This window comes from Rosa chinensis, chromosome 7 (genome assembly GCF_002994745.2).
Source record: "Rosa chinensis cultivar Old Blush chromosome 7, RchiOBHm-V2, whole genome shotgun sequence".
NCBI classification, from domain to species: domain Eukaryota; kingdom Viridiplantae; phylum Streptophyta; class Magnoliopsida; order Rosales; family Rosaceae; genus Rosa; species Rosa chinensis.
Genome location: NC_037094.1, coordinates 34880892 through 34908623, shown reverse-complemented (window position 1 = coordinate 34908623; position 27732 = coordinate 34880892). Strand labels below are relative to the sequence as shown.

The following is a 27732-nucleotide window of genomic DNA, read 5'->3' as shown; positions in this document are numbered from 1 at the left end:
AACAGATTATGATGGACTTAATGGAAACTAGAAAAAAGAAAAACAAAAACAGAAAGAAATACACTAAAAACAAAAACAAAAAAAAACAAAAATTGTCAGCTAATCAATCTTATTTCTTATTTAGTAATTAACTAATTTCTTTTTCTTTTTTTGAATAAAGGGCTGGTGCGGCTGCCCTCAAGTCTTGATTAATGAAACTGTCGAATACAAAGGGGGGACATTGAGCCTAAACCCCTGATTATAATAAGCATCTAGAATATTTTCCGAAATAATATCAGAAATCTCTACAGAGGACTTGTATTCTAACAAGCACCAACTAGCAAAGAGCGCACAAATAGCGACTCTATTTGCTTTAACATAGCAGTGACATAGCGGAAAGATAACTCGATATGTACCCCGAGTACAACATAGCATAATTACTAGCTTTAACACAGCTTTCCTCTTATGTTGCCGCCGAAAAGTAAATCCGACGCTGCCACTAGGCGGTAGCACCCATTTGATGAAGCAAAAAGAAACAGTAGGACCATACACAGTACGTACCTTCCTCTAAGGCACTTGTTCAAAGCTTATCAGCTTAATTCTTTTTCCTAGATTACTTGAAGATCCTGAATTCTTAGACTGATACTCCATTTCACTTGAGAGTTACACGGTACTGTAGGTGACATGCAAATTTTGATTCTCTTTAGATGATAACCAAAAAAAAAAAAAAAAACTGCATAACCAAACTTCAGTTTCTTAAAATTTGCACTAATTTTCTTCATGTGACAATTTCCCTACAAAGATATTACAAGGTACGTACGTAGATTGAAGTACGGTTCGATCATCTAGTTTTTCAAAGTGATCGATCTTAAAATTCATTGCAATTTCACACTTAGGCGACAAGCCACATGAAGAAGGCAGACCAAAAAGTAAGCGCTACCGAAGCAAGAACATAAGTCCACAGCATGATAACCGAACACTCTTTCTCCCCTGCTCCGAACAATTGAGTGACGGTTGCTGCCAAAACATTAAGGATAATGTTAAGAGAGAATCAGAGAAAGCATGCATTGAGAAACAGTCGCACATTGCAATTTCTGGTGTGTGTATATATATAATACCTATGCTCACTGCAGGTGGGAGTGCAAATTGAAGGAAAAGAACAAACAGATACAATGGATCAGAGTGTACTAAGCCAAATTTCATTGCCCCTTTAACGATCAATATGCCTGCAAGAGGCAGGGCAACATAACGAACAATGATGATGCCGATTACGAGAGAAGTCTGTATCCCAGACCCTCTCAGGCCTGAAAGAACATATTGAAACTTGTCAGTTGAACTCAAAACTAAGTATGCCTAATTAAGAAAGGAAGACTTTGTCGATGCAGTTATTATTACCTTTAAGGAGGTTTCCTCCTATTATAAGAGTGACAGCCGGGATAGCTCCACCTCTACGATCATTAAGAGAGAATTAGTTCAAAGAGTGAAAAGTAACAAATAAATGAACACAATTTCAATCAACACCAGATAATGAACTATCAAGACTCTCATTATGCTAAAATGTAGTAAGAATGTGTTCGTTCAGATGTACAACATTTGAATATTTGATCGAGTAAACATTTTCTCTGGAATCTTACAGTAGGAGCTACGAGCTAGAAGCTAGCTGAGCTATATTTTTGGTTCATAAAACATCAAGGGGCTAAACCCGTGGAGTTGGACACAGTTTTTGCTTAAGTTTTATACCCCAACAAGGAAGCAGTGTCATTAATCACCCGTAGAGGAGCGCCATCTTCTATGAATACTTTTCGAACTGGAGGGATGACTCCGATAACAAAGCCAACGATCTATATTAAAAAAAAAGTGTAAATTCTATCAATGTGTCAATAAACATAGAAAAGGGGGAAAAGAAAATATATATTTGCATCGCCAAAAGGTAATACCGCTGCAACTATTGAGGGGGAAAGGATGGTTTCTAGATTGAGCTTTTTAACCACCTTCATTATACGGTTCATTATTTTGCCGGGAGGTGTCATGATCTGCTGTCATGAAAAATAACAAGCTTATATACTATATTACTATATATCAGCAATTTTTAACAGTAATAGTATTACCAAATAATATCTAGCATGCGATGTACATACATTAATGTCGTACCTACTGTTTGGAAAGGACTCGAAACTTTACTAACAAGAATGTAGTTGGAAATAGTTGACATTAGAGTATTAACGTAACACTAATTAAATAGACAAGAAATACATGTACAACAATTCATATAAGAAAAAAGTATTATAAACTACTCTAAAGAAGAAAGGGTATCAACCAAACCATCTTAGTTGGTTTTGGCAAAAGTACCACTAATATTACAATAGTGCTGGGAAGAAAACAAAGGCTCAGTGCAACTTACTTGGTTTGGGATGGAGGATCTCTCCAAAGATTGGATCGTGTCTTGACCAAGAGTGTCTCTCTTTGAAGATATCCTCACAATACTATAAACATAGGACCAAAAATAAACAGCCGAGATCTGGCGAACAAAAGCGATTGAAATTAAAAATATGATAAACCAAAAAAAAAAAAAAGTAAAATAAATAAAGAAAAAAAAAATACCGCCATTGAAAGTGAAGCATATGCCAATCCGTAAGCGTAACAAACATCAGGAGCTCCAAATGGACTCCCTTTTTCTTCACAAACAGCTGGGATTATAATAAGGAGCATGTTCCCTAAATTTCCTGCTCGAATTCACAAGCAGAAATTACAGAAATATTAATTTGTGGACACTGATCGATTTTGGATGTATTAAAATTTCGCCATTCATCTTTTCTGGACCTTTCACGGACTCTGTCTTTCTTTTCTAACAAACATTTCATATTATTGAATATTCAAATTTACCAGCAGCACAGCAACCCACAGTAAGACCTCGAAGACGTGGAGGAGTTCTTGTTAATAGGATGAGTACCCATCCAAATATTGAACCAACAATAAAGGTCATGAGGATGTTCACAGGCATGAACCACCTATATATACATACATGCAAATATACAAGTCATGTACACATGCAATAGTGTTTATTACTCATTAATCATTTTAAAGTTGTAAAACTTATTAAGTAGTACTTCTAAACAAAGGAGACTTGAACTCACAGCTTAATCATACTGTGATATGTTATGGTCTGGGCAAGGCTGGAACCAACCAGGGCTGGATTGAACACGAAAAATACAACCTGTTCATCATTAACACGATATCAATATAATACTCATTACTCCACTTCATTCAGTAAGAGAGATCGAAGCAAAGAGAAGTAGGTTAGTATACATACACTGTTTAAGTGCTTCCGACTGTCTTCCCCCAGAATATTGACGCGTTCAGTTGCAAGATATGAGCCAAGGGCAGTAATCAATAGGGTTTTCAAGACTGGAATCGATGCAGTGATAAAGAGCTGGAAAAGCTTCATCTTCATCTTGTTTCAGCCAAGCAAATTATAATAGCAGAAGATTTAAGAATTCAAGAAAGAGCACTTTGCTAACCAAAAGAAAGAGCACTACTACCACTACTACTTTGTAGTTCCTCATATTTTATACGCATTCAGATACATTCATGTAATATGGAGGACACTGCTGCATTGCGTCACGGTTCACGAATGATCTTGTTCTGCGGGTTCTGTTTTCAGAAATATAATCTGCGACAACTCCTTCGAATAAGTCTAAATTAATTTAAAATTTACCTTTGCATCTTGTTTCAACTAAAAAGTAATATTGCCAAGCAAATTATAAAAGCAGAAGATATAAGAATTCAAGAAAAAGCACTTTGTTAACCCAAAGAAAGAACACAACTATCACTACTACTTTGTAGTTCCTCATATTTTATACGCACACAGATACATGCATTTAACATGGAGGACACCGCTACATTGCGTCACGGTTCACCAACGAACTTGTTCTGTGGGTTCTGTTTTCAGAAATATATATAATCTGCGACAACTCCTTAGAATAAGTCTAAATTGTTGAAGGAAAATCGACTTTGTGTGCCTAATCAAATTAGGATTAGTTTCATGATTGTAATATGAGAGAATGTTCTAGAATTTCTAGTCCTATTCGGAATAGTCCTAAGAGCGTTCAAGAGGCAAATTATAATAATGCACCCAAAGGAGGGCGCAAGGAGCGGAACCCTCAAAATAAGGGACACAACGGACGATTTGGTCCATATAATCGCCCTACAAAGGAAGGTAATTGTCAGAATGAAGGACGAACACGTGGCAACACATGGCAACGTGGGAGAGGAGACCGTGGTGGAGCCGTCCAAGGCCGTGGGGCTCCAGACGTGGTGGACGCTACCCAAGAGCAAACAATGCACCTCAATTAAAGGGAGGCAATCACAATGACAAGTGTCATCAATGTGGATCAAGTGAGCATTGGTTCAAGCAATGCAATGCAAGCAATCAATTAGCTATGCATTACAAGGCATATAGATATTTTAGAGAGCATGAAGCCTTATCTTGCCAAAGAAGAAGAAGAAGAAGATGGTGATGATGCCAACGTTAATTTCACCATAGCGGACTTCAAATCTGACAAAGAATTGCACAAGGATGCTGCAGAGTTTGATTAATATAGTCCTTTATTTTTATTTTCCAAGAATTATGTAATGGCAATATGCCTTAGTTAATAAATGACATTTATATTAACTCTTTCTCATGTGATGCATCCAATGAAGTATGATGTCTAGGAAAGTAATTGAGATTAGTGGTACTTAAGAGAGCCTCGCTCCACCGACATCTCTCTCTACTTCCCTGATCATATTTGATTGGAGTTACCAAATGGATAGAGTGACTACGATTTGTCTCAATCTGATTTTTATTTTGGATTAGACTTTGGAAACTTTGATGTAATCATGGGTTATTATTAATAAAGTCTCGATTTATTTTATTCAATGTCTTGGACATATTTTAATTTCGAACTTTATTATTTTTTAGTATCTTTCCCGGAGAGCTAGAATGGCTCGTGGATAGTGCAACTACACATACCATCCTTCGAAATAGGCAACGATTTTTATGGATGACGCCTTCTCGATCTTCAATGACTACGATGGTTGGATCATCTCTATTGATTCATGGTAGAGAACCAGGCCAATTTATGTTGCCAAATGGCACAACTTTAAATGTCACCGAAGTTCTTTATGCTCCTAGGGCAGGAAGAACCTTGTTGAGTTTCAAAGATATAAGAGCCAATGGTTTTCATGTGGAAACACATTGTGAGAATGGACAAGAGTTCCTTTGCATCACCTCTAATGACTACGACCATAAAAGAGTCTTAGAGATACTTATGTGTCGATCTAGTGGGTTGTATGCAACCACTATTCGAATAATTGAATCCAATCATGTTATGAGAGATGATTTATGGGATTTCGACACATATAGGCTTTGGCATGACCGTTTGGGACATCCAGGTCGTGACATGATGATCCGTATATTAAAGACTTCGCACGGACATCCATTTTTCAAAACGAAAAGAAGTAAAAATCAGATTTTGGACCCCGAAAGAGCCCCTGCCCCTCACGGCGCCGTTCACCCCCAAAACAGGCTTTCATTGGCCGGCACCACTGTCCCCCTGCGGCCCAAAGGTGGCTTTGACGCTACCAATGCTCTTTTGTCTCCAAATTTTACTTCCACAGACTTCGTGGCTTAACCAAAATCCTCATTGGTTGTTTCTAAAGCCCATTATCCGTTCTGCAAAGCCTGCTCTTCAGCAAGATTAGGATCGAGACCATCCTATGTAAAGGACACTAAAGAAAATATACCATTCTTGTAAAGAATCCAAGGTGATATTTGTGGACCTATTCAACCACCTTGCGAACCATTTAGATATTTTATACTGTTGGTTGATACATCAACACGCTGGTCACATGTCATGCTTTTGTCCACAAGGAACGCTGCATTTGCTAAACTATTAGCACAAATTATTAAGTTAAAGGCTCACCACCCTGATCATCCTGTTAAGTCTATAAGATTAGACAACGCTGGGGAGTTTACATCAAAAACTTTTGATGACTATTGCATGTCCATTGGGATTGATGTTAAACATCCTGTTCCTCATGTTCACACCCAAAATGGTCTCACAGAAGCCGTCATTAAACGACTACAAATGGTTGCTAGAGCATTGGTAATGCGCACCAATCTCCCTATTTCTGCTTAGGGCTATGCAATATTACATGCAGCTGTGCTTAATCGTCTGAGACCCACTGTCAATCAACCCTTTTCTGCATCCCATTTACTGGGTATGAGCCTAACGTATCACACTTACGCATATTTGGGTATGCAGTTTATGTGCCAATTGCACCGCCACAGCACACTAAAATGGGTCCTCAACGACGATTAGGCATTTATGTTGGATATGATTCTCCAACGATTGTCCGCTACTTAGAACCATTGACAGGCAATCTCTTTACCGCTAGCTTTGTGGATTGTCACTTTGATGAGACAGTCTTCCCGTCGTTAGGGGGAGATAAGAACATAAATGTTCAACAGGAACGACAGGAATTGTCGTGGTCTGTCCCCACTCTGTCTCATCTTGATCCCCGAACCGCAAGGTCCGAAATTGAAGTGCGGAGAATTCTTGATCTTCATAACGTAGCAGAATCGATGCCTGATGCATTTTCTGATATCACTAAAGTGACGAGATCATATATACCTCCTGCAACCGTGTTTGCAAGAATTGATGTCCCTAAAACTAGAGGACATGACGCCATCTCAAGAGTACATGAGCATGGCGCCAACGTCCCCTATATGGGTGATGCAGTGGCTAGGCTCACTGCTCCTGCCAGGAAGAGGGGGAGGCCCATAGGTTCAATGGATTCACACCCAAGAAAGAAAGTAAGTTTGGCACAAAATAATCCATTAATCATCGATGTAAATAATCCATCTCATGAGAATATTCCGAATTATGGTTATGTCCAAGACACATCATTGAGGGACGCTCCAATGTCAGAACCAATTCCAGAGAATAGGGAGATCTCCCTGAATTACACTAGTGTACGTGAGATGATGGATAGAAATTCTATAGAAATTGATGATGCATTTGCATATCATATTGCAAAAGGAATTATAGAATATGATGATCTCGAACCTCGCTCTATCGAAGAATGTCAACAAAGAGCGGATTGGCCTAAATGGAAAGATACGATCCAGGCTGAATTGGATTCACTAGCAAAGAGACAGGTATTTGGGCCTATAATGCAGACACCCCCAGATATAAAACCTGTTGGCCATAAATGGGTCTTTGTTAGAAAGCGTAATGAGAAAAATGAGGTGGTTAGATATAAAACCCGCCTCGTGGCGCAAGGTTTCTCACAATGCCTTGGAATCGACTACGAGGAGACATACTCTCCCGTAATGGACGTTATAACGTTCCGCTATCTTGTCAGTTTGGTAGTTTCTGAAAAACTTGAGATGCAGCTTATGGATGTGGTTACAACATATCTCTATAGGGATCTAGATTCAGAGATATATATGAAGGTTCCAGATGGACTTCAATTACCCAAATCAAGTGGATCTAAACCACGGAGCGCGTTTTCAATAAGATTAAAACGTTCACTATATGGATTAAAACAATCCGGACGGATGTGGTATAACCGTCTAAGTGACTACTTGATTGGGAAGGGATATATTAATAATGAAATATGCCCGTGCGTGTTCATTAAAAGAACAAGTTCTGGATTTGCAATCATAGTAGTTTATGTCAATGACATGAACCTAATTGGAACTCTAGATGAGTTAAAGGAAACTGCTACATATTTGAAATCTGAATTTGAGATGAAAGATCTTGGGAAAACACGGTTTTATCTCGGTTTAGAACTCGAGCACCGTAGTGATGGGATTTTGATCCATCAGTTAGCATATACTCAGAAAATTCTAAGGTGGTTTAATGAAGATAAAGCAAAGCCTGTAAGTACTCCCATGATCGGTCGTAGTCTTGAGCCCAGAAAAGATCCGTTTCGTCCAAAGGATGAGGACAAAGAATCATTAGAGGCCGAATTGCCCTATTTAATTGCAATAGGCGCATTATTGTACTTAGCTCAATGCACAAGACCGGACATCTCATTTGTAGTGAACTTGTTAGCTCGTCATAGCTCTGCTCCAACACGCCGCCATTGGATTGGTGTAAAGACAATCTTTCGATACCTAAGAGGTACGATTGATATGGGCCTATTTTATCCCTACAGAGAGAAAAGAAATGACGGAAATTTGGGATCGGACCCTAATAGGCAAAACACCACCGTCCAAGGTTTTGGCACCGACCATGTTGCCTCCGCCGGCGCAGCCGCAGTCCATGGTGGCCGGCGTCCCCCTACTCCCCTCCATCAAAACAACAATGATATTTTGATGGGTTTTGTTGATGTAGAGTACCTCTCTAACCCTCACAAAGGTCATTCCTAAATGGGTTATGTCTTTACCATGGGAAGCACTGCGATATCTTGGAGGTCTACAAAACAAACTCTTGTTGCTACTTCCTCGAATCATGCAGAGATCATTGCTCTACATGAAGCTGTACGTGAATGCATATGGCTAAGGTCTGTAATTAGACCTATTCAAGGAAGTTGTGGTTTGAAGTCTACCACGGATAAACCTACATGCATTTATGAGGATAATGCAGCTTGTATTGAGGAAATAAAGTTAGGTTTCATCAAGGGCGACAACACCAAGCATATATCGCCTAAATTCTTTTATAATCAGCAACAACAATCACTTCTAAAGATTGAAGTAAATCAAATCCGATCAAAGGATAATGTAGCGGACTTATTCACTAAGTCGTTACCTAAATCGACCTTCGACAAACATGTGAAGAGCATCGGATTGAGAAAGTTATCCGAACTCCCACGATTGTAGCAATCAGGGGGTGACATCGACATCAGGGGGAGTTATGATGTCTACATGTTTGATCTCGAAGAGTGAAGGACGTGTTGTACTCTTTTTCTCCTCCTCGAGGTAGTTTTTTTTTTCCCACAGGGTTTTTCACTTGAGCAAGATTTTTAATGAGGCAACGAATGAAGCGTCACCACCAAGTTTGAGCGGCACAAGGGGGAGTGTTGAAGGAAAATCGACTTTGTGTGCCTAATCAAACTAGGATTAGTTTCATGATTGTAATAGGAGAGAATGTTCTAGAATTCCTAGTCCTATTCGGAATAGTTTTTCTTGTAACATTAGAACATGTATCCCTATATATAGGGCTCGTATTCTCAATATTGAACACACAATTCTCTTATCAATCTCTCTTGAATTCTCTCTTCCTTAAACATAAATTAATATAAATTTACCTTTGCATATTGTACGATCTATCTTATACATAAATATTTTAGGGTCTTTGACAAATAAGTTCAATTATAGCAAAAACTTTTCTGATCACCCTAACCAACAAAAAAGTCCAGGTTACCATTCAGCCCATTTAACCCAACAAAGAGTAAAATTACGATTTTATAATATGCTCAATTATTAATTTACAAGACTGTCACTATATAAGGGATCCATTTTTAGTCATTTTATGGGATTCCTTATGGGACACACTTTTCATTTACATTCCAGCATCTCGTCTGCTCAATTTTTAGGTCCAAATGTGTCAATCACGTTTGTAAATCTTCAGCCAAGTTAATAATCGTTAAGGTATCGAACTATAGCAAATCAATTAACAAACCAAATCTGTGCGACCAAAACCATTCATATTTATTATAGTAAATCACAATTATGGATGCCTTAACGACTATCAATATTTGGCTAAAAATTTGCATAAGTCATCTACTCATATAGACCTAACAACTGAAAACGGTTGAGATGCCGATATGTGATAGAAAAGTAAGTCTAATACGCGATCACTTAAAATGACCAAAAAAATGATCGCTCACTAGAAGGGTCATGTGTGTGTGTGTGTGTGTGTGTGTGTGTGTGTGTGTGTTAAAAGTACCCTAAAGGTGTCACACATGTTGTTGGCATTGAACTCCTTGAAGCTTGATCTCCACACAATCCCCACCTTGAAGGAGAAACGTGTTTCCCATGGACGCCTTGGTGAGATCCTCCTTTAAACTCTGAGCCTCGCCTGCAAAGATGATGGGAGGGAAAGAGTCCGGCGTCTGGAGTACCGAGTCCAAATGCTCTTTATTCGGGTACTCGGGCAATTAAATGTCTTCTTGGGTTTCCACGTTTCTACACTCCATTTGCCGGCACCACATTTTGGCGTGTTGTCGAAGAAGAACCATTAGACTCCATTGTTGACGGCAATGCTAACATTGTTTGCTATTGCTTGGTAGACTCGACTGGATTCTTTATAGGGTCCATTGCGTGGACCACGACGATGGACTTGAAGGGCCAGCTGGGGTTGTTGGGTACAGAAAATTGGTGAGGTTCGGAGGGTAAGAGAATCGACTGGCTTTGAATAAAGGAAGATTTGGGGGAAATGGTCGATTGAGCTGCTACTCGTGAAAGTAATTTTTATTTAATTGTCTTTGGTTCTAGATTTTGTTTCAGTTACGAAATGAGATTAGGAGATAAATCTCAGAGGGTACCTGAGAAATTTTTTTAACAAAGGCAACCTAATTGTTACAATAATTATTTCTGGAGTCCTCTTCTTCACCTGTGACCCTGTGACACTCAATATAAAAAAAATTACTGACAGTCAAATTTCTTTTTATTGGGGTTTAAAATTTTTATTGAGGAAGAAGATGAGAATAAATCAAATTTAGAGGTAATTTTGGGGCTTCAGTTATTGGTGTTGTCGGTACTTTCATATTAATTGTTGCTGTTTCTGGGTTACTAAAATTTTATTGACCCTCATTTATTACTAAAATTTTATTAAGGGTCAATATTTTTATTAAGGAAGAATAAGAGGTCGAAGAAACCAAATTTGGAGGTGATTTTGGGGTTTTTTTTTTTAGTTCAAATAAATTCCATTGATAGAACGGCCAGAATGGCACATACAAACGGTCCATAAGGACACCCTGTACCATTCACTGTTATAAATCTTGCTCTAGATATCCAAGAGCTTGCCAAAACTAAACTTGAAACTAGGCTTACAAAAAATACTTTTAATTTGAGCCTCCCTTTGCTAATGCACGCAATTGTGGTGCTCCAAGAGGTTCAAATATTTAGTGCAAAAACATAGCAAAGTTTAGTGCGCAAGCTAACATCCAACCTACAAATTGCTTAGCTTCCTAATGCAAGGAATTATTGTGATTTAGACAAACTAAAAAACATACAATTGGGTCTACGGCAAAACACCCCAGCCTAAATTAAGGGCCAAGAGGGCAGCCCCAAAGAATGGTCTAATCCAAGGCCCAACAAAGAGGACGTTGACCATGCTTGCCACCAAACTGTCCCCTTCAGCGCCGCCGATCACAGTCAGACCCACAGCCGCCGCGACCCCCACAAGACCCGACAGAACCACTTAGTCACGTCGCCACCACGATCGTTCTAGATCTACCATGGCCCCACCCCAATCCAGCTAAAATAACCGCAATAGCCACGCCACCACCACATGTTCGGAAAGCTCTTGATGAAGCCCCGCCGCCATCGATCGTGGAAGCTTCCAACGACACCCACCAAACCTGCACAAAACCAATTAGCCCAGACCCCTCCGCTAAACCTCAAACCACCCCCATTCAGGAAACTACCCAGCAATTGCTTTCAAGACCTGCCCGGCAGTAGCCCATACGGCATGGCAAACCACCTCCAACGAGCGCCGCCGGACGAGAAGGAAATCTGGAAAAAAAAACCCTTAGACGCAGTCCGAGTTTTTTGCCCACAACACGTCAGATGTGATTTTGGGGTTTTGGTTATTAGTATTGTTGGTATTTTCACATTTTTGCTGCTTCTGTATTATTAAAATTTTGTTGACCTTCAATAAAAAAAAACTATTATAACCATGAAAAATTATTGCAGCTTTGACACAATTTGCTTTCTTAGGCCAACCCTGCCACGTTTCACTTTTCAAGTAATTGGAGACCCTAGTCTGACAAGAATCCAACTGTTACAACACTTTCCTCATACAGTAACACTTATTGGATTTTTCACAAGTAAAAATTTCCCCCGTAGCTATCTCAATTGTGTAATGCAATTTTCTTCCCTTCTCCAAAAAATGAAGGAATTCCCTTAATTATTGTAAGTAACCAAGACGTCATTTCTTTAACCCTTCTTAGATATTTTATCGTTTGACAATCATTCTTCAATTAAAAACCTTATGTCAACTCCAATTCATCTCCATTCTCAACAACGGATCCGGCTCCTCTAAAGTGAGGAGTCTGAATTTCCTTCAATTTCATAAAATCTTGAAACTCCACATGATCTAATGGTCCAAATAGTTAACGCGTCACTCTATTATCAATTTTTGGAATTTTATTTTAAACAACTTTAACTTAATGTTAACTCCACAAAAAAAAAAAAAAAAAAAAAGGATTTGGCGTGATCTTATGCTTCAATTCTCTCTGTGTTGTGTTGCAACAATGCGTTTGCTCTTTCTTTGTGCTTCCATGGATGGTCCTCTTTAAACCCTTGGATGGGGATTTCTCCTAAAAGCCAGCAAGCATCATCACTAAACACAGAGTGGAGCAGTAGGAGGTGAGTGGAATTATGGATATTAAGTTCAAGTGTGTGGGTGAGGTAAGTGCGAATAAAGCTTGGGTCTTTAATCATGGACCTCCATGGCTTACCGACTGAGGTACATTTGACCACAGATTTGATGGGTTGTCTGATTAGGACTTCAAGTATGAGTTCCTCAGGAAAATCTCGTCCATGGTTGAAGAAAAATCTCTATGATATTATTTACGTGCAAGCCTTAAGGATATGCACAATTATGAATTCATAATTATAAACACGATTGAGGTTGTCAATGCAAAGTTGTGTCACTGCAAACCAAGGATTTCACTTTAGCAAAAGGCCTAGAAAGTTAATAATTTTAGTTTAAAATTTCAAAAATTGATGATTTAGTGAGGTGGCAATTGTTAGGACCCTTAGATCATATGAAGGTTCAAGATTTTATGAAATTGAAGTAAATTCACAGACTCCTCACTTTAGAGGAGCCGGATCCCTCAACAATTATAACATTTATAGCAAGTTCACTACCAAATGCCAACCAAGGAAAGATAAGGATATTCGTATACAGCAAACTGATAAATTGGCAATAACTCTCTTGAAGTTTTATTCGCAACCATTTGACATCAACCAATTACAATGGAACCAAATACTCTGCCAACTGAACTTTCAATGCACTTTCCAATACGGACAACAAGACAAGTTTCCAACTCAATTATTGAATTACCTTCTGGAATATCAACTCAACAATTCTCTCCCTTGCAAGGATCAGAATGACATTGTCATATGGCGGTACTGACCTCAACAACGACGGAGCAATCGCAAGGGTCCCAAACTCCCATAGATTAGATCTCGCGTCTGCCCCATGTCATGCAACTGCAATTTGTTTGACAAAAAATGATACCGGAGACTACACATTGGATTGAAAACAACTTCTCTTTTGGTCACTAGCAAAAGCACCATTTTAAGAATTGATGAAAGAGTAATCAAAACTTACCACGATGTCTGCGGTATTGGTTGAGAGGGTTCCATTAACGATTTAAAAAAAAATAAAAAATAGCAATTGTCACTCCAAAGCGCACTTAAAGAAAGAACTGGAAAGTGAAATATATATGAGCCAAGTAATGGAACACTGCACCAGCACACGCGCGTACTTGAAAGTCTTTGTCTCTTTCATCAAAAGTATAATTGTATTCCATGAAAAAAGTGGGCAACACTAAAAGGAAATCAACTTGCAATTAACAATATCAGCCCCTGACAATATCAGAGATTCAGAGAACCTTGCATATGACGTGCTTGATTTTGCTTTCATTAATTCAGACTGAAATGTAAATAAATCATGTTTCAAGCTCATTAGGCTATAATTTGGCTTGGTTCTGGCCATTTCCGTGACCATCTCTACTGATGAGCAAGAGTTCAAGCATACATGGGTAGATTTGGTTACGAGGTGAGCACAATTTGAATTCAAGCCGATAGACACCACCTCTAAGTTGTGCACTTGTGGTATCATACTTGCTTTAGTGATTCGATAGTGGCTCTCTTTATATGTGGATTAGGATCATGGCCTTCCCTTGCACAAGGCAACTAAGCTGACTGTCTTAATTAAGCCTCGGTCTCAGAAAGGATTACTAACTATATATATCTACATACAACAAAACCTCGAAGGAAAAAAAAAAATTGCTGGCAAAAGAAAAATGGAAATACGAGATAGTATTTAAAAACTGAATACATGGATACATCCTTGGTTTAATAAAGCCTGAAGAAATCTCTTTGTTCATTAACCAAGCACTTTTCTCTTACTCTAGCTAGCTTCACCTATGTAGCCAACAATGTAAAGTTTGCTTTCGGAAAGCTTGTAATGTTCTCTCTTATGCTACTTTAACCTATGCCTCTATCTACTCTCAAGTCTCAACTCTTAATTTGTACTATTATTTTTTTTTCTTTCTCAAATTAATACTCGATTGGTAACTTCTTTCATATCAAATAGAGTTGTTTCTTCTCAGATCCAAGAGATCTGGATAGAGGCACTAAGTGGCTGGCAAGGGTCGGGTGTGCGATCAACGTCCTTGAGCAATATTTACAATGGGCAATGATATAGGGCCTCAATGAGGCCTAAGATTTGTGGCCTCAAATACTAGGTGTCACGCCATGTCAGCAAATATAAATTTTATTTTTTAATTTCACATAATATATCTTGCCACATCATACTATTGCAACACCAACTCTACCCTTTTATACTTCCTTTTAGATGTTAGGGGGTGAATTACTTACAATAATGAATTTAATTAGGTGACGAAAAAAAAAGATAAGCTATTAATTATGTCTACAAATTCTTTGACCAATATTTTTCTTAATTTAATTAAATTCTTTCCTATAATTTTTCTTTCCAAATAGTATTAATATATTGAATTAGGTGTCAAGAAATAGGCATTAACTTTTCTTTCCAAACATTGATTAATTTCATCCAAAAAACTAGCATTAATAAATCGATTTTGGAAAATACATATGTCTAAATTAAGAGGTAAGAAAAAATTTCATGTTAGTAGCAGCCATTAATTATCATCTACAATCTAAATATATTGGGGAAAAAAAAATAAAAATAAACTCAAATATAACATTTAAACCCTAGCTACATAAAGAGAAGAAATGAACAAAAGAATATATATATAATTGTATGAATATGTATTTTTCACACTATATATATTTTCAAAATTTACAAGAATCCAACAAAGGTTGAATTCATATACATGTGTTAAGCAAATCTATTGTGATCGAATGTATGTGCAAATCCATTGACTGAATTACATGAAATTTTTCTATTCTTGATTGGAGAAAAAAATTGTTATTGAAATCTAAGCATGAGTATAATGAAAAGAAAAATGCAAAAAAAAAAAAAAAAAAAACTAAAATATTTTTTAGAAAGCCAAAATAACATAGTCATTAGATTTTAGAAGGATAAAATGGTATTTTTCTCAAGAGTTACATAGCATGATTTGACAAATAGTTAATGTGTGTATGTGACATGGCATGACACCTAAGATTGAGGCCATAAATCTTAGGCCTCATTGAGGCCACAAATCATTTTCCTATTTACAATATACTAAAGCTCAGTTGTTTCCTGTCTGTTCACAAAGTGGAGTGACGCTTTTGCCCTTTCTACTTTCCTCAATTACAGTTTGCCATTCTTCTGTAACCTTCTGATTCGATTGTCGCCAGAAGAACCCAGAGAGAGATCAATAATCAATCACCCCTAATCGCGTGTACACATCTCTTGAGGAGAGAGAGAGAGAGAGAGAGAACGAAGAGAGCCGAGTGATCTGGGTAGAAGAAGAAGAAGGGATTTCGAATCGCAAACAAATCCTCTCCATAACTCCTTCTTCCATAAATCTTTCTCCTCCACTGTTATTCAGCCCGGGCAGTCCAACCCGAAGGGTAAACTAATTCAATTTCTTGGTGATTGAATCTTAAATTTCCCAATAGGTTGAATTTTAATTCTTTGTTAATTTCTTCATGATTGATCAACTAGTTTGATTGTCGTGGTTCTTCGAATTTTGCGTTTTGTAGTTGAGGATAAAGCCAAGTTGTGCCCTTGTGTTAAAGATGATGTATCCATTACTATATTAGAAGCAAAGCTCTCATATTTTGGACATGCGAGTAAGGCATATACATTTCTGTAATTGAAGGTATTAGTCGAGTTAACTATTGCAATCGATGTATTGGTTAAGTCAACTGTTATGTGCTTGGTTTGGTCTTACATGTTTGACACGAGTTACAACATTTGCTGAAGACAAGTTCTTTAGAGATGGTATTCAAGTAAAAATAGGTTCTCAAGTTGTAAAAGTAGCAGATCTGTGTTTTTTCCTCTGTTTGATATTATTGACTGACTACATCTATTTTTAGCTCTGATAATTTGTGTTGAATGTTTTTTCGGGTCTTTCTTTATTTTATCATATGCCATGTCTCTATTTGGTATTTCAGAATTCTAATATTGATGACTGGATACTTGAGTGATGCAACTATGGCTGAGGATGCCTTATCTGTTTGGTATGTGATTAATTTCCAAGTACAAGCCTCTCTGAAATTTCTGCAGTCTCTCTTCTACTGTGTTTGGTAATTGGGTTTAATTTTTGCAGCATGACTATAATGATTGGGAGCTCATATTTCCTTTAACCTTCTTTGCGGGGACAGGGTATAGTCTCTTCTATCTCTACCTCTTTTGGCTCCTCCTAACTTTCTCCTTTTGTATTATTGGGAATTTGAAATGGGGATCCCTATATGAACCTTATAAAAATCTCAGTAGTGAAATGAAGCTTCTGATACCTGCATACAGGACATTTAAATTTGACAATTGAGACAAAAGTCCGGAATTGGTCCTGTTAAGTTGTTGTTAAATATATATTGGCAAAACTGCCAGTCAACCACTCAAACCTTTTGTTACAAAGCGTGCTATAGTACTCAATTTTACAAGTCTATTTCTGTTTGGGTGGATAGATGAATTGACATTAGTTACCTTAAGGACCATGCCATTCCGGATAACCTTAATTAGACTAAAGTTGTGACCTTTTCTAGAATGAAACCTCTCTGTATATCTTGCAAAGAGCAAACATTGAATGCTGGCTTCTGTTTCATGACTTCCATCCATTGTTTTTGTTTATAAATGGTGTATGTAATTTTTAATCTCATTGATCTTTTTTGTTGTTTAGCATATGGTAATGTTTATGATTTTGAGTGGAAAATACTGGATTCATTAGTTCTTTTTTCTTTTTCTTCTTTTCTTTTTCCTTTTTAGTTATACTGTTTCTGAAACAAATATGACCAAATGAAGATAACGTTCTGAGATTGATGATTTCCATTTAGATATGAGTTCCATTAGACAGTAATATTACATTCTGAAGATCAATGAACTCTGTTTAGATATGATTTCCATTTAGAGAGTATGATTACATTCTGAAGAAATTAGACAATAAGATTACACATGACAGGAACTTTCGAAGTTCAGTTAACTTGCAGTTAGCATTATGGTTGACACCTGAGCATATTTTTCTCTTTATCTAGTGATACATTTAAACTCACTATTAAGCTAGATCAAGATCCACGTTACCAATTAAAATGCAGTGCAATTTCATGTCTACGAAAGAGAAAATACAAAATACATCATGTGCTCCACAACCAAGAGGATTTTAATCCAAATGTGGTTTTCATAAATAGTTTAATGCCAGCTGTTCATAGACCCTATATTTCAATCCTAATTGTATTATGTTCATTACAAAATAAACAAGAGATCATCTATTTTTAGCATAAATTTTTCTGATTGCTTCTTTGGTTCTTTTTTTTTTTTTTTTTTTTTTTTAACAATTGAAACCTAGAACTGTTTTTTTTTTTGGTTGCCAAAACAAACTCTCTTTGTTTGTTAAATTTGTTACTGTAAGAAGATAGAAATGTGTTTTTGGCTTAAAGTCTCAAATTTACTATTGCTCGGTTTATTCTTGAGGTATAGTTGATTCCTTTTTTTGTTGCCAAAACAAAAACTCTTTTTTCTTTTGAAGTAGGTGACTTAACGATTTATTTCAGGATTTCATTGTTGTTTTGTTTGGCTTTTGTAGATTTCATGCGAAGGAGTGTAGATCTCACTCCTTTTGCTGTTGTTCCTTTTTTGGCTACTTTGCACCATCTCAATCACTTATTCTTATTCAAGTATGGGCTTTTTCCTATTCTCTGGTTGATTTTGATATAGAACGTGAATTAACTGTTTTGCATGGCTATAACTGAAGTAGCCAGTTTTGAACCAGCTCCCACATTTTGTGCAGCTGCAAACTGGAACAATAACCCCGTTTGTGCAGCTACAATTGGAGCAGTCACTTTTTTGGAACCTACTCCAGCAGCAAATTTTACTACGCTAACTTAGAACTACACTAACTAGCTCTTTGGATATACTCCACCTGCTACTTTTTCTAAAGGAGCAACTAATCTTTTTGTACAACTAGCATTTTTGAACCAGCTTCAATAGCAACTAAAGTCTAAATTGTATGAAATTTCGCTATTTCAATAGAATGCAGTAATTTCCCTTTTGTATTTCATAGATCTCATTTTTTTGCAAGCACAAATTCCGCAGTAAAGCGCGGGTACAATTTCTAGTATCATATATATGGATGGTGGCTGTATTACGAATCTACCATACAAGCTATCAAAATAGCGAGTTTCTCGGGGTTATCTGTAGCCTGTTAGGTTGGGTGAAATAGGTGGTTAGGGGTTGGGCTCTTTTGGCTCATGGATGTCATTCTTGATGACGGACCCGTAACTAGTTCGGTTTTTAGGGAGGAGAGTGAGGAGTTCTTGTCCACCATCAGCCATTCCCATCTTGGTTATTTTCAATAAAGAATTCTTATTCTAAAAAAAAAAAGCTATCAAAATAGCATAAATGCCAAAGGACAGTTTTTAAAGGACTAAAACCGAGTGAATCTGACAGTTGAGAACAAATGTGTACTTTAAAATTATTATAATTTCAAGTTTAGAATTTAATGCGAAATCTACATGTCTATTACAGTCACTCAAAACTGTCATTTTTTTTTTTTAGGGCAACGGAAGACTAATCCATTGATGAAAATCATAACAACCTCACTCGGTCAATCATGAGGGGTACAAGCACCCTTCATATTACAATGCAAGCTCATCAAGAACTCAAAAAACCAAAAGGAAATCCAGAAAACAAAGTTCAAAACCAAAGAAAAAAAACTACCAGCAAAAGCATAAGAAACTAAAAAGCAATAACCCTACAACTACCGAAGTGTGACACCTCCTTGAGTCAGTTGACGCCTAAGACCTTTCTGGTGTACGTCGCCCAAAACAAACAAGCAATATCACACCTAGTAGGCATGGGGATCCTCTCCTAAACAGCCCAGGAATCTGGGGGAGTTGTCGCTCCCTCAAGTCCAGGAGCATTACCAACGCCATCCTTAGGAGAGACCATGGACCCCGAACCCTCACTCACAGACATCACCTTCTTGACCTTATTTCTATGTCCTCGAGGCCTGCCCTTCTTCTTGTACACTTTGGGAGGCGACGTTACCTTCACCTCCACCAAACCCTCAGATGAGAATTCCAGCCCGAGGTTCTCCGGTTGCAGAATGCCCGGAACCAATGCTAAGCTATGTTTAGCTCGTTTTCCACCATCCTCATCCTCCTCTTCCCTAGGGCGACGCATCCCAACCACAGGGTCAAGAGCAGAGGTATCTTCAAACCCAGGCGAAGATTCCACCTCCGGGAGAGGACGAATCTGCACTGGTTTCTTCTTCAACAGAGTTGGGACCTTGAAATTCGAAGGCAAGGAAAGAGATGGCTGGGAATTAGCCCTAAACATGAGACCTGGAAGAGCCAGCCTCGGAAACTCAAAACTGTCATTTAAGTGAGCATGATTAATCAAAATGGTATCCCAATTACATATTTGTCATACGTTTTTAGCACTTGATCCATTTTTGCATTAAATGTACATGACATTAGTCATCGAAAATCAACTATCGGACCAAGTGAATGATGGTGAATTGTTGGAGTAGTTTCAACCTTTGATGGAGAGGGTAAATGAATTTCTGGAAGTTTTAATACTCTTCACCTTCAAACTGGCAAACTATAACCGCACGCTCTCTGGAGATCCATCATTTATGGCTTCAAAGATTAATTGTACTACTGTGCATTCTGAGAACATCATCATGTTCCAACAAGTGCGACTGGTAGCGAGAATATGACTCTTACGTTGGTGGAAGATGATGGACCACACCGCCCCTTAGCATCAGAGAGGAGCTAGGTACAAGAAATTCCACCATTCAATGCAACTGCGGCCGTGTTTGGTTCGCGGAAAGGAAAGGAAAGGAAATCAATTCCTTGCTCTTTCCATAGGCATGGGAAATTGCAATTCCCAGCAATTTTCCTTTCCAGTGTTTGGAAAGAACAGGAATGTAGTCAGAATACACATTTTAGTTTTCATTGCAGGAGTAGTGCAAAAATCATATAAACAACAAATATATTTGGTTATATTAGCAAATAATAATTTGGAGCAGGGACAATTTAATCATATAAGTTTGCAAGTGGATGGGCCGTGGGAGGAATCAGTTTCGTGAGGTGGGTGAGAGGGAACAAGTTTCCTCCTCTTTTTCCTTTCCTTTGGGAATCATTTTCCCTTCCTTGGCCATCCCAAACGTAGGAAAATATAGGAAATGAAAGACTTTCTTTTCCCAATGTCCAGATTCTGCTGTGAAACAAACACGGCCTGATGAAAGAAATATCCATCAATAATTGCTTTTTGAGAGCTCTCACATGCTCACCAGTCAATTTTGTGATAAGTAGCCTCATCTGAAATTAAAATGTCGAGAGAAAATCATCAGAAAGCAATAATTGTCCTACTGATTTTTCCGGATGATTTTTTGAGACTGCATAACAGTATCACGTTTCTTTATTGAGTAAAAATAAAGCTAGAAACTCATTCACTAATTTAATATGCAATCAGATCTAAAGTCAAATATATGGTAAAATGACTAAAATCAAGCTGCAGTACAGATGGTTAGACTCGATATTGGTTTCCACCCCCGGTAAATGAAAATACCAATTCTGTCATTCACATGATTCAATTCAATTCCCTGGGTATCCTAAATCATGCCCTTATCTCCTTAAAATTAGTAATGATTTCTTACCTGTTTCAACCTTCATAAGCATCACTACTAATGTTTTGTTCCATTTAACATCGCCATTGCTCAATTACAGACACAAGAAAGCATCCATTCTAAGGTCCAAAACAAGGGAGGCAAATTAGAAGTATTAATAACAATACGGATAGGTTTACTACAAAGTAAAAGGCAAAGAACACTTCAGATCATAAAAGAGTTCACAACAAATAAAAATGTCGGAACAATGGAATAGCAATGAAGACAGTTAGAAGCATCCGTCAACTACAGATTTGAAACAGTGATGCAGCATGCCAACAAAGCAGAAGGCACAGGGCTAGTGATCTCTGTAATAAGGAGTTCACTGATGTAGCAAGGCATCATGTATATATAGTAGCAGTTGCCTCCAACAAGGAATTTCCAGACAGCCTAGTAAAAAAGAAAACACCAAAAAAGGATTAGTCAAATGCATGAGTGAAGTAATTACAGATCCCCCAAACTCATTGAACACAACCAAAACAGAACATGCGCTGAACACATTTGTTTAAACTGAACAATAGTGGCATCAGGAGCAGGTGTCGCACCACGGTCGCATCTCTTGGACAGCTTTGTAATTGGAAGACCATATGCATATAACATCCCTCGCGCCAGGGGAAATGATAAGCAAAAGAAAGAAAAGAAAAGAAAATCAAAAGGTGCCGATAAATCAAAACAAATTCATAAGAACTCACAACTTGAAACTAACATTTGATTACCCATTGACATATTAAAATGACTCCCAGAACAACAACTGTAAATCAAGTTAATTCATGATTCAGTATAATGAATTTCATTATAGATTAACATCAGAGGTCAAAAGTTGAATTTAATCAATAGAGTCCAGGAGGACAGATAAGACGTGCAACATATGCAAAGCAAGTAAACTAGAATAATTCCTATAAGGCCGTTACGTGACCGACCACCAATTAACAAGTAACTCAAAGTGATCAGCATACACAAATAACATCATACCTAGAGTTGGGATTAAGTTCTCACGCTTATATAACTTGATATCTGCCTTGCTGATTTCCTCCAGGGAGTGATAATGCCTGATTTGAGATCTCTTCCAAAACACCTTTTAATTCTGCTTTAGCTCTCTTGACAGACTGTTCGGTAGGGCCCTCAATAAACAAGTAGAGCTTGCGATCTCCTGGTCCTGGAACCTTCCCTGGTGGGAAATACTGACCCCTGGTAGTAATCGCAGCTCCAGTCCACTCTGATATAGGGCCCAACGTTTCCTTGTGGGTGACTTTCCATCTAGCATTCTGGGGAAAATCATTTATCTCCAACTCTGCTTCATAGTGTTCAGGCATTGCATCAGCGTGGATCTTTGCCAGGTTATGCTGCAAGTTCATGGCAGCCGCAAGTGCTGCAGCCCGAGCTGCCCCATCACTGCCAACAAGAGGCAGACCAGTCCCAGGCACAACTGCTGCTGTTCCTGGTAATGCACCTACACCACCGACGCCTGGAAGAGCGACAGGCAGTCCACCGTTGGGAAGCAGTTGGGCAGCAGCAGCAGGAGTCTGCATTGCTGTAGTAGCTTTGGAGGCAGCAGCAATAGCAGCTATCTGAGCAAGAGCAGCCTGCTGAGAGATATCACCCCCTGCTTTTCGAATACCTTCATCTTCATCTTCTGAATCTGACTTGTCTTCCTCAAAACCATATTCTTTGGCCTGTGCTTTCTTTGCCGCTCTCCTTACTTCATCTTCCTCTACATTAAATTTAAAGCCACTTCCCCCATAACCAGTCCCATGGGCTTGTGCAAGTCCCTGATTTACTTTTGAAATAAAATTATCAGCAAGAGATTTCAAGTCATCTGGAACAACTTGCTCAGAAAGTTCCAATGCTTTCACAAGATCTGGAGCATATCTAGCATCTTCCTCAGAGACAAAAGTTATAGCACAGCCTTTCCGGCCAGCACGGCCAGTACGTCCAACACGGTGAACATAGTCCTCATAGTGATTTGGGACATCAAAATTTATCACCAGTTCAAGCTCCTTGACATCTAGCCCTCTAGCAGCAACACTGGTTGCAATCAACAAATTACAAACATTGCTCTTAAAATCAGCTATGGTGGACTCACGATCTGTTTGATCTTTGGCCCCATGAAGTGAGAGACAAGGATATCCATGCTTAAGCAGATCTCTAAATAAAGCATCACATTTGTCCTGCGATTGTACAAATATCAAAATTTTTCCTTTTTCATACCATTCTCCAAGTAACTCTAACAATCTCAAGAACCTTTCATGTTCCTGCCTCACTTCGACCAATTGCATGATGTCCTTATTCACAACACTCCTTCCGCCAACTTGTATTTCCACAGGTTTATCTAAGACTTTACGAGCCAAAACTTCAACCTGCCGAGGGAAAGTGGCAGAAAATAATACGGTTTGGCGATCAGGACGAATATTTTGAACAATTCGAGTGATTTGAGGTTCAAAACCCATGTCAAACATTCGATCAGCTTCATCCATGACCAAATAAGTTACTCTACGCAGATTTGTAATTTTTCCTCCACTTGTGCAAAGTATGTCAATCATCCTACCAGGAGTACAGACAACAATTTCTGCACCCCGCTTCAGTTCACTAATTTGTTGTGCAACACCTGAACCTCCGTATACAGGCACACACCTGAGACCCAGAACCTTGGCAAACTTTTTGATATCACTGTGAATCTGCTGAACAAGCTCCCTGGTTGGTGCCATAATAAGCCCAATAGGCCCATCCCCAGCTACCACCGGTGGCTGGTCCTTGATATGCCTCAGCATTGGCAGTACAAATGCAAGGGTTTTGCCTGATCCAGTTTTTCCAACACCAATGCAGTCTCGACCACTCATAATTATGGGCAGTGCCTGAGCTTGAATTGGCATTGGCTTTTCATAGTTGAGCTTCTTTATTATATCCAAGATTTTACTTGTAAGTCCAGTTTGGTGCCAGCTCTTTATGGGCTTTGGAACATCCTTACCATGTATCTTCAATTCCAATTGTTTCCGGTATGCACCAACCTCATCTGGTGTCATCCTTGAGATCTCCTTCACCTCGATATAAAAATTTTTACGGAATGGTATATAATCTATCTTCGAGTGGTCAACTATGGAAAGTTTCTCAGCTTTCGTCTTTTTCACCCTTTTTATGAACTCATCATCATCTTCATTTTCTAAAGGATCGTCATCATTCTCAAGGTCCCCGTAATCCGAGTCAGAATCCTCCCCAGGAATTATTCTGCCAATAGATTTATTTGAACCTGCCCTCAGCTTTTCACCATTACTTGTATCAACCTTTTTCTCCTTGTTCTTGTCATCAACAATTGAGGGTTTCACAGTAGCATTCAGCTTCGCAACTTCGGGCATCACCACAGATTGCATAAAAGCTTCTAATGGATCAACTTCCTCATTCCCTGCAGCAGCTGTTGTATTAATATCTGGCACGATGGCATCTACAACTTCTCCATCAGTAAGATCATCCCCATTGACCTCCCTATCAACGTCCATACCTGTCTCTGATTTGCCTGCTTCTTCGTCATCAGATTCTCCATCAAGAGTCCAGGTCTTTCCGGACTTGGTGTCATCAACATTATCTTCCCCACGCTTCTCTCTCTCATCTTCTTCCTTCTTTCTCTTTAACTCTTGCCACTCCTGAACTCTCCTCCTCCGCTTTTCCATTTCCTCATCCAATTTCCGTTGTTCGTCCTCTAACTCCTCCTCACGGGTTGGCTTCTCCTTTTTATCTGAATCATCTTCAACACTCCTCTTTCTTGGGCTCTCAATTCCATCATCCCTATGTCTGTTTGACCTACTAATACTCCTTTCCCGATCTCTCTCCTTGTACTCGCTATCACTCTTCTTATGCCGCTTCCTACCACGCTCCCTAAGATCATCCTCAGAATCATCAGTATCAACATCCCTATGCCTCTCCCTCTCCCTTATCCTCCTCTCTCGATCTTTTTCCTTTTCCCTCTCCCTCTTCTCCCTCGCCCTCTCTTCTGCCTCCCTTTCACGTTCCCTTCTCTCCCTTTCTTTTTCTCTTTCCCTCTCCTTCCGCTCCCTCTTCTCCTTTTCTTTGACTCTCTCCCTCTCCCTCTCCCTCTCCTTGTCCCTCTCTTTATCTTTATCCCTTTTCCTATCTTTGCTTCTCTCTCGTTCATCATCTCTGCCTCGTATGCTATCAACCTCCTTATCTCGATGTTTCTCTCTCACGTACCTCTCCTCAGAATCAGAACTCTTTTCTCGCTCATATCGTCGGCTGTCACGACTCTTATCTCCTCTATCTTTTTCTCTGTGTCTATCTAATTTCTTCTCCTTCTCACGATCCCGATCCCGATCTCGATGACTCCTCTTAGCTTCCCCTTCCTTCCTAGATTTATGTTTGCTCTCTTCCATTGCTTCGTCCTGTGTCATTCACAAACCAAAAAAAAAAAGTCATCACTGATCCCAAAATAAATAATGGAAGCAAGGACAAACAATAGCAAAATCAAAACCACTTTATGTCAGTGGAATCACAACAAATTAGATTCCTTTCAAAAGCCTATAAAAGTTGATACACCTAAATTTTAAAATAAAAAACAAATACAAAAAAGACCTTCAATTCATTAATAATCAGACCTCATTCAAAATGAACCCAAAAAAAAAATGTAATTTGAAGTGTAAATTTAATATGCAACCAATTAAAAGAAATGAGACTCTTCTGCCCCACAACCTAATCGTGTGTATTTGAGGATTGCAATGCAATGTCAATAAGCGAAACAAAACCAACAATGTCAATAAGCAGTACCATTATCTGAAGAAACAAGGGTCATGCATATGTATATATTTATCATTGATCAAATGGCAAGCCTGGCTGTACCCAAACCCCAAAAGGCTAGTATGTCAGGGCTCCGTTCCTTAATATCTGGTGCACCCATTCTAAATCCTAATTACAATTCACAACACATGGTTCATCCCCATCCATACCCAGTGAACTCTCTCAGACCAATTCAAATCAGAAGACCTACTTTATTGCCAATTTTGTGAGCGCCTAAGCTTCACCTACATACCTAAACGACCTAAACGATGGGATTACAGAACATTAAACTGCAGACACTGAATGAACAAATCATGAAGAATACAAGATGAGATGAACATGCAAATCAAAGGTAACAACCCATTAATACTGGTACTTAACTGAAAAAAAAGGTTCACGCTACACTTGTTAGTCATGTACTATTTTGATTTAAATATCAGGATTATGATGTGTTGAATATGCTCAGTAGTACAAGACCGGGTTACATTCCAGTTGCCTGCGTCAACTCTCATAACTTTATTCACACTTCAATTTTCTTTTGTCTGGTTACATAAGGTGCCTAACCCCAAAACAGAAAAGAACTAAATACATATTAATCTCGGCCAAGTAAGGCCTTCTAGAGTCCTGATCCATCTGATCCAACACAGAGCAATTACGGAGCGACCAAAAAGTGCTAGAGCATCTGCGACTGAGTTGCACTTTCTATTTGTGTTTGCAACACCATCTTAACTTGAATCAAATTATTTCCAAGGGGCAATTACACCAATTTCCATGTTAATTTTACAACCCTAGATTTACTAACCGTCAACAATTCATGATCATGATTCATGCTAGAACTTGCTGATCTCCTAAAGATTTGATCGAGAATCCTCGATAACTCTCACAATTTAACACAATCGTAAACCTAATCATGAAACCAAGACCGCCGGAACGAAACAGAAAATAGGACACATCGGCCGAAAGCCAAAAACCATGCAGTACAATCCATAACCAACTCAACATATATCAAACACGCACATCTCAATATGAAGCAGTAAACAAACAGATATCAGAGAAGAGAAGGAGAGAAGGGGGCTTACAGGAAACCCTAGAAGGGGTGTCTTATTGCAGAACGAGAAATCTGAATTGGAATCCTGAGCTGAGAGGCGCTCTTCAGAGTTGGCGCTTCTGTTCGTCGAGGATAGATCAGAACAAAAGGAATTCTTCGACGAATTGGGGTTTCGTTTTCCCCACGCTGGCGAGGACGATATCAAGTTTTTGTTGTTTGTTTTTTAATACGGAGAGAATATATATAGTTTTTCTTCGCATCAAAAAATAAGAATATATAGTTTTTTCTGATGTGTTTTTTTCCTCTGTTATCGATCTAATAGAAACAACCGACTTATTGGTTATTGCATAATAAATTTTAAGACTAGAGATAAATAATTTTTTTATTTCAAAAAAAAAAATTGGTTAAAAAATATAAATAAACGACTAAAATTTTATATAACTATATTAGCATTTCGACCTCCCAATTTTTTTAAATCCTGTTTTACCCTTAAATCAAAAACCCTAATCTCTTTCCACCTTTGACATCAGTCTAGGCCCCATGAGCCGCCAGTTCCATCCCCGAATTAGATCACCAAATTTCATCACCATGATCCTCTCATCATTCCTAACAACTTTCTCAACTATGACAAAGCACAATTTCAAGTCTATAGATGAGAATTTATCTCAGAAACCCGAAAA

General features: G+C 38.4%; 2 protein-coding genes and 1 long non-coding RNA gene across 13 annotated transcripts; 1 reads left to right on the top strand and 2 right to left on the bottom strand.

Annotated features, from left to right (window-relative positions):
* Nucleotides 1–754: 754 nt before the first annotated feature.
* LOC112179787 (protein PIN-LIKES 3) lies at nt 755–3755 on the bottom strand. Of its 3 annotated transcripts, none has more exons than XM_040512204.1 (10): nt 3290–3755; nt 3114–3193; nt 2863–2987; nt 2581–2702; nt 2381–2497; nt 1917–2015; nt 1720–1820; nt 1375–1427; nt 1098–1283; nt 755–996 (listed from the first exon to the last, which is right to left on the bottom strand). In XM_040512204.1, the coding sequence occupies exons 1-10, from the start codon at nt 3428–3430 to the stop codon at nt 872–874; spliced, it is 1149 nt and encodes a 382-aa protein (XP_040368138.1). In that variant the 5' UTR covers nt 3431–3755; the 3' UTR covers nt 755–871. The 3 variants fall into 3 exon arrangements, with proteins under 3 accessions (XP_040368138.1, XP_024174039.1, XP_040368139.1); XM_024318271.2 differs by having other exon boundaries at nt 1917–2012; XM_040512205.1 differs by having other exon boundaries at nt 3127–3193; nt 3290–3342.
* Nucleotides 3756–15678: 11923 nt separating this feature from the next.
* On the top strand, nt 15679–18583 carry LOC112180785. Of its 6 annotated transcripts, none has more exons than XR_005804021.1 (4): nt 15679–16218; nt 16514–16579; nt 16669–18229; nt 18343–18583. It is a non-coding gene; the product is annotated as an uncharacterized LOC112180785 (long non-coding RNA). The 6 variants fall into 6 exon arrangements; XR_005804025.1 differs by having other exon boundaries at nt 18325–18583; XR_005804024.1 differs by having other exon boundaries at nt 18307–18583.
* A 2702-nt stretch (nt 18584–21285) lies between these two features.
* On the bottom strand, nt 21286–27298 carry LOC112180935 (DEAD-box ATP-dependent RNA helicase 42). 4 transcript variants are annotated; one of them, XM_040512148.1, is made up of 4 exons: nt 25996–26278; nt 22222–25613; nt 21771–21816; nt 21286–21615 (listed from the first exon to the last, which is right to left on the bottom strand). In XM_040512148.1, exons 1-2 carry the CDS (start codon nt 25996–25998, stop codon nt 22224–22226), a joined length of 3393 nt encoding a protein of 1130 aa, XP_040368082.1. In that variant the 5' UTR covers nt 25999–26278; the 3' UTR covers nt 21286–21615; nt 21771–21816; nt 22222–22223. The 4 variants fall into 4 exon arrangements, with proteins under 4 accessions (XP_040368082.1, XP_024175276.1, XP_040368083.1 ...); XM_024319508.2 differs by lacking the exons at nt 21771–21816; nt 25996–26278 and adding an exon at nt 27084–27298 and having other exon boundaries at nt 22198–25613; XM_040512149.1 differs by lacking the exon at nt 21771–21816.
* Between the last annotated feature and the right edge of the window lie 434 nt (nt 27299–27732).

Excerpts from the sequence above, each read along its gene's own strand:
- LOC112179787 (XM_040512204.1), bottom strand. The coding sequence starts at position 3,430 with ATGAAGATGAAGCTTTTCCAGCTCTTTATCACTGCATCGATTCCAGTC. Across the intron at positions 3,194-3,289 it reads GTCGGAAGCACTTAAACAGT|GTTGTATTTTTCGTGTTCAA; the intron begins GTATGTATACTA and ends AATGATGAACAG. Across the intron at positions 2,703-2,862 it reads TGTGGGTTGCTGTGCTGCTG|GAAATTTAGGGAACATGCTC; the intron begins GTAAATTTGAAT and ends GAATTCGAGCAG.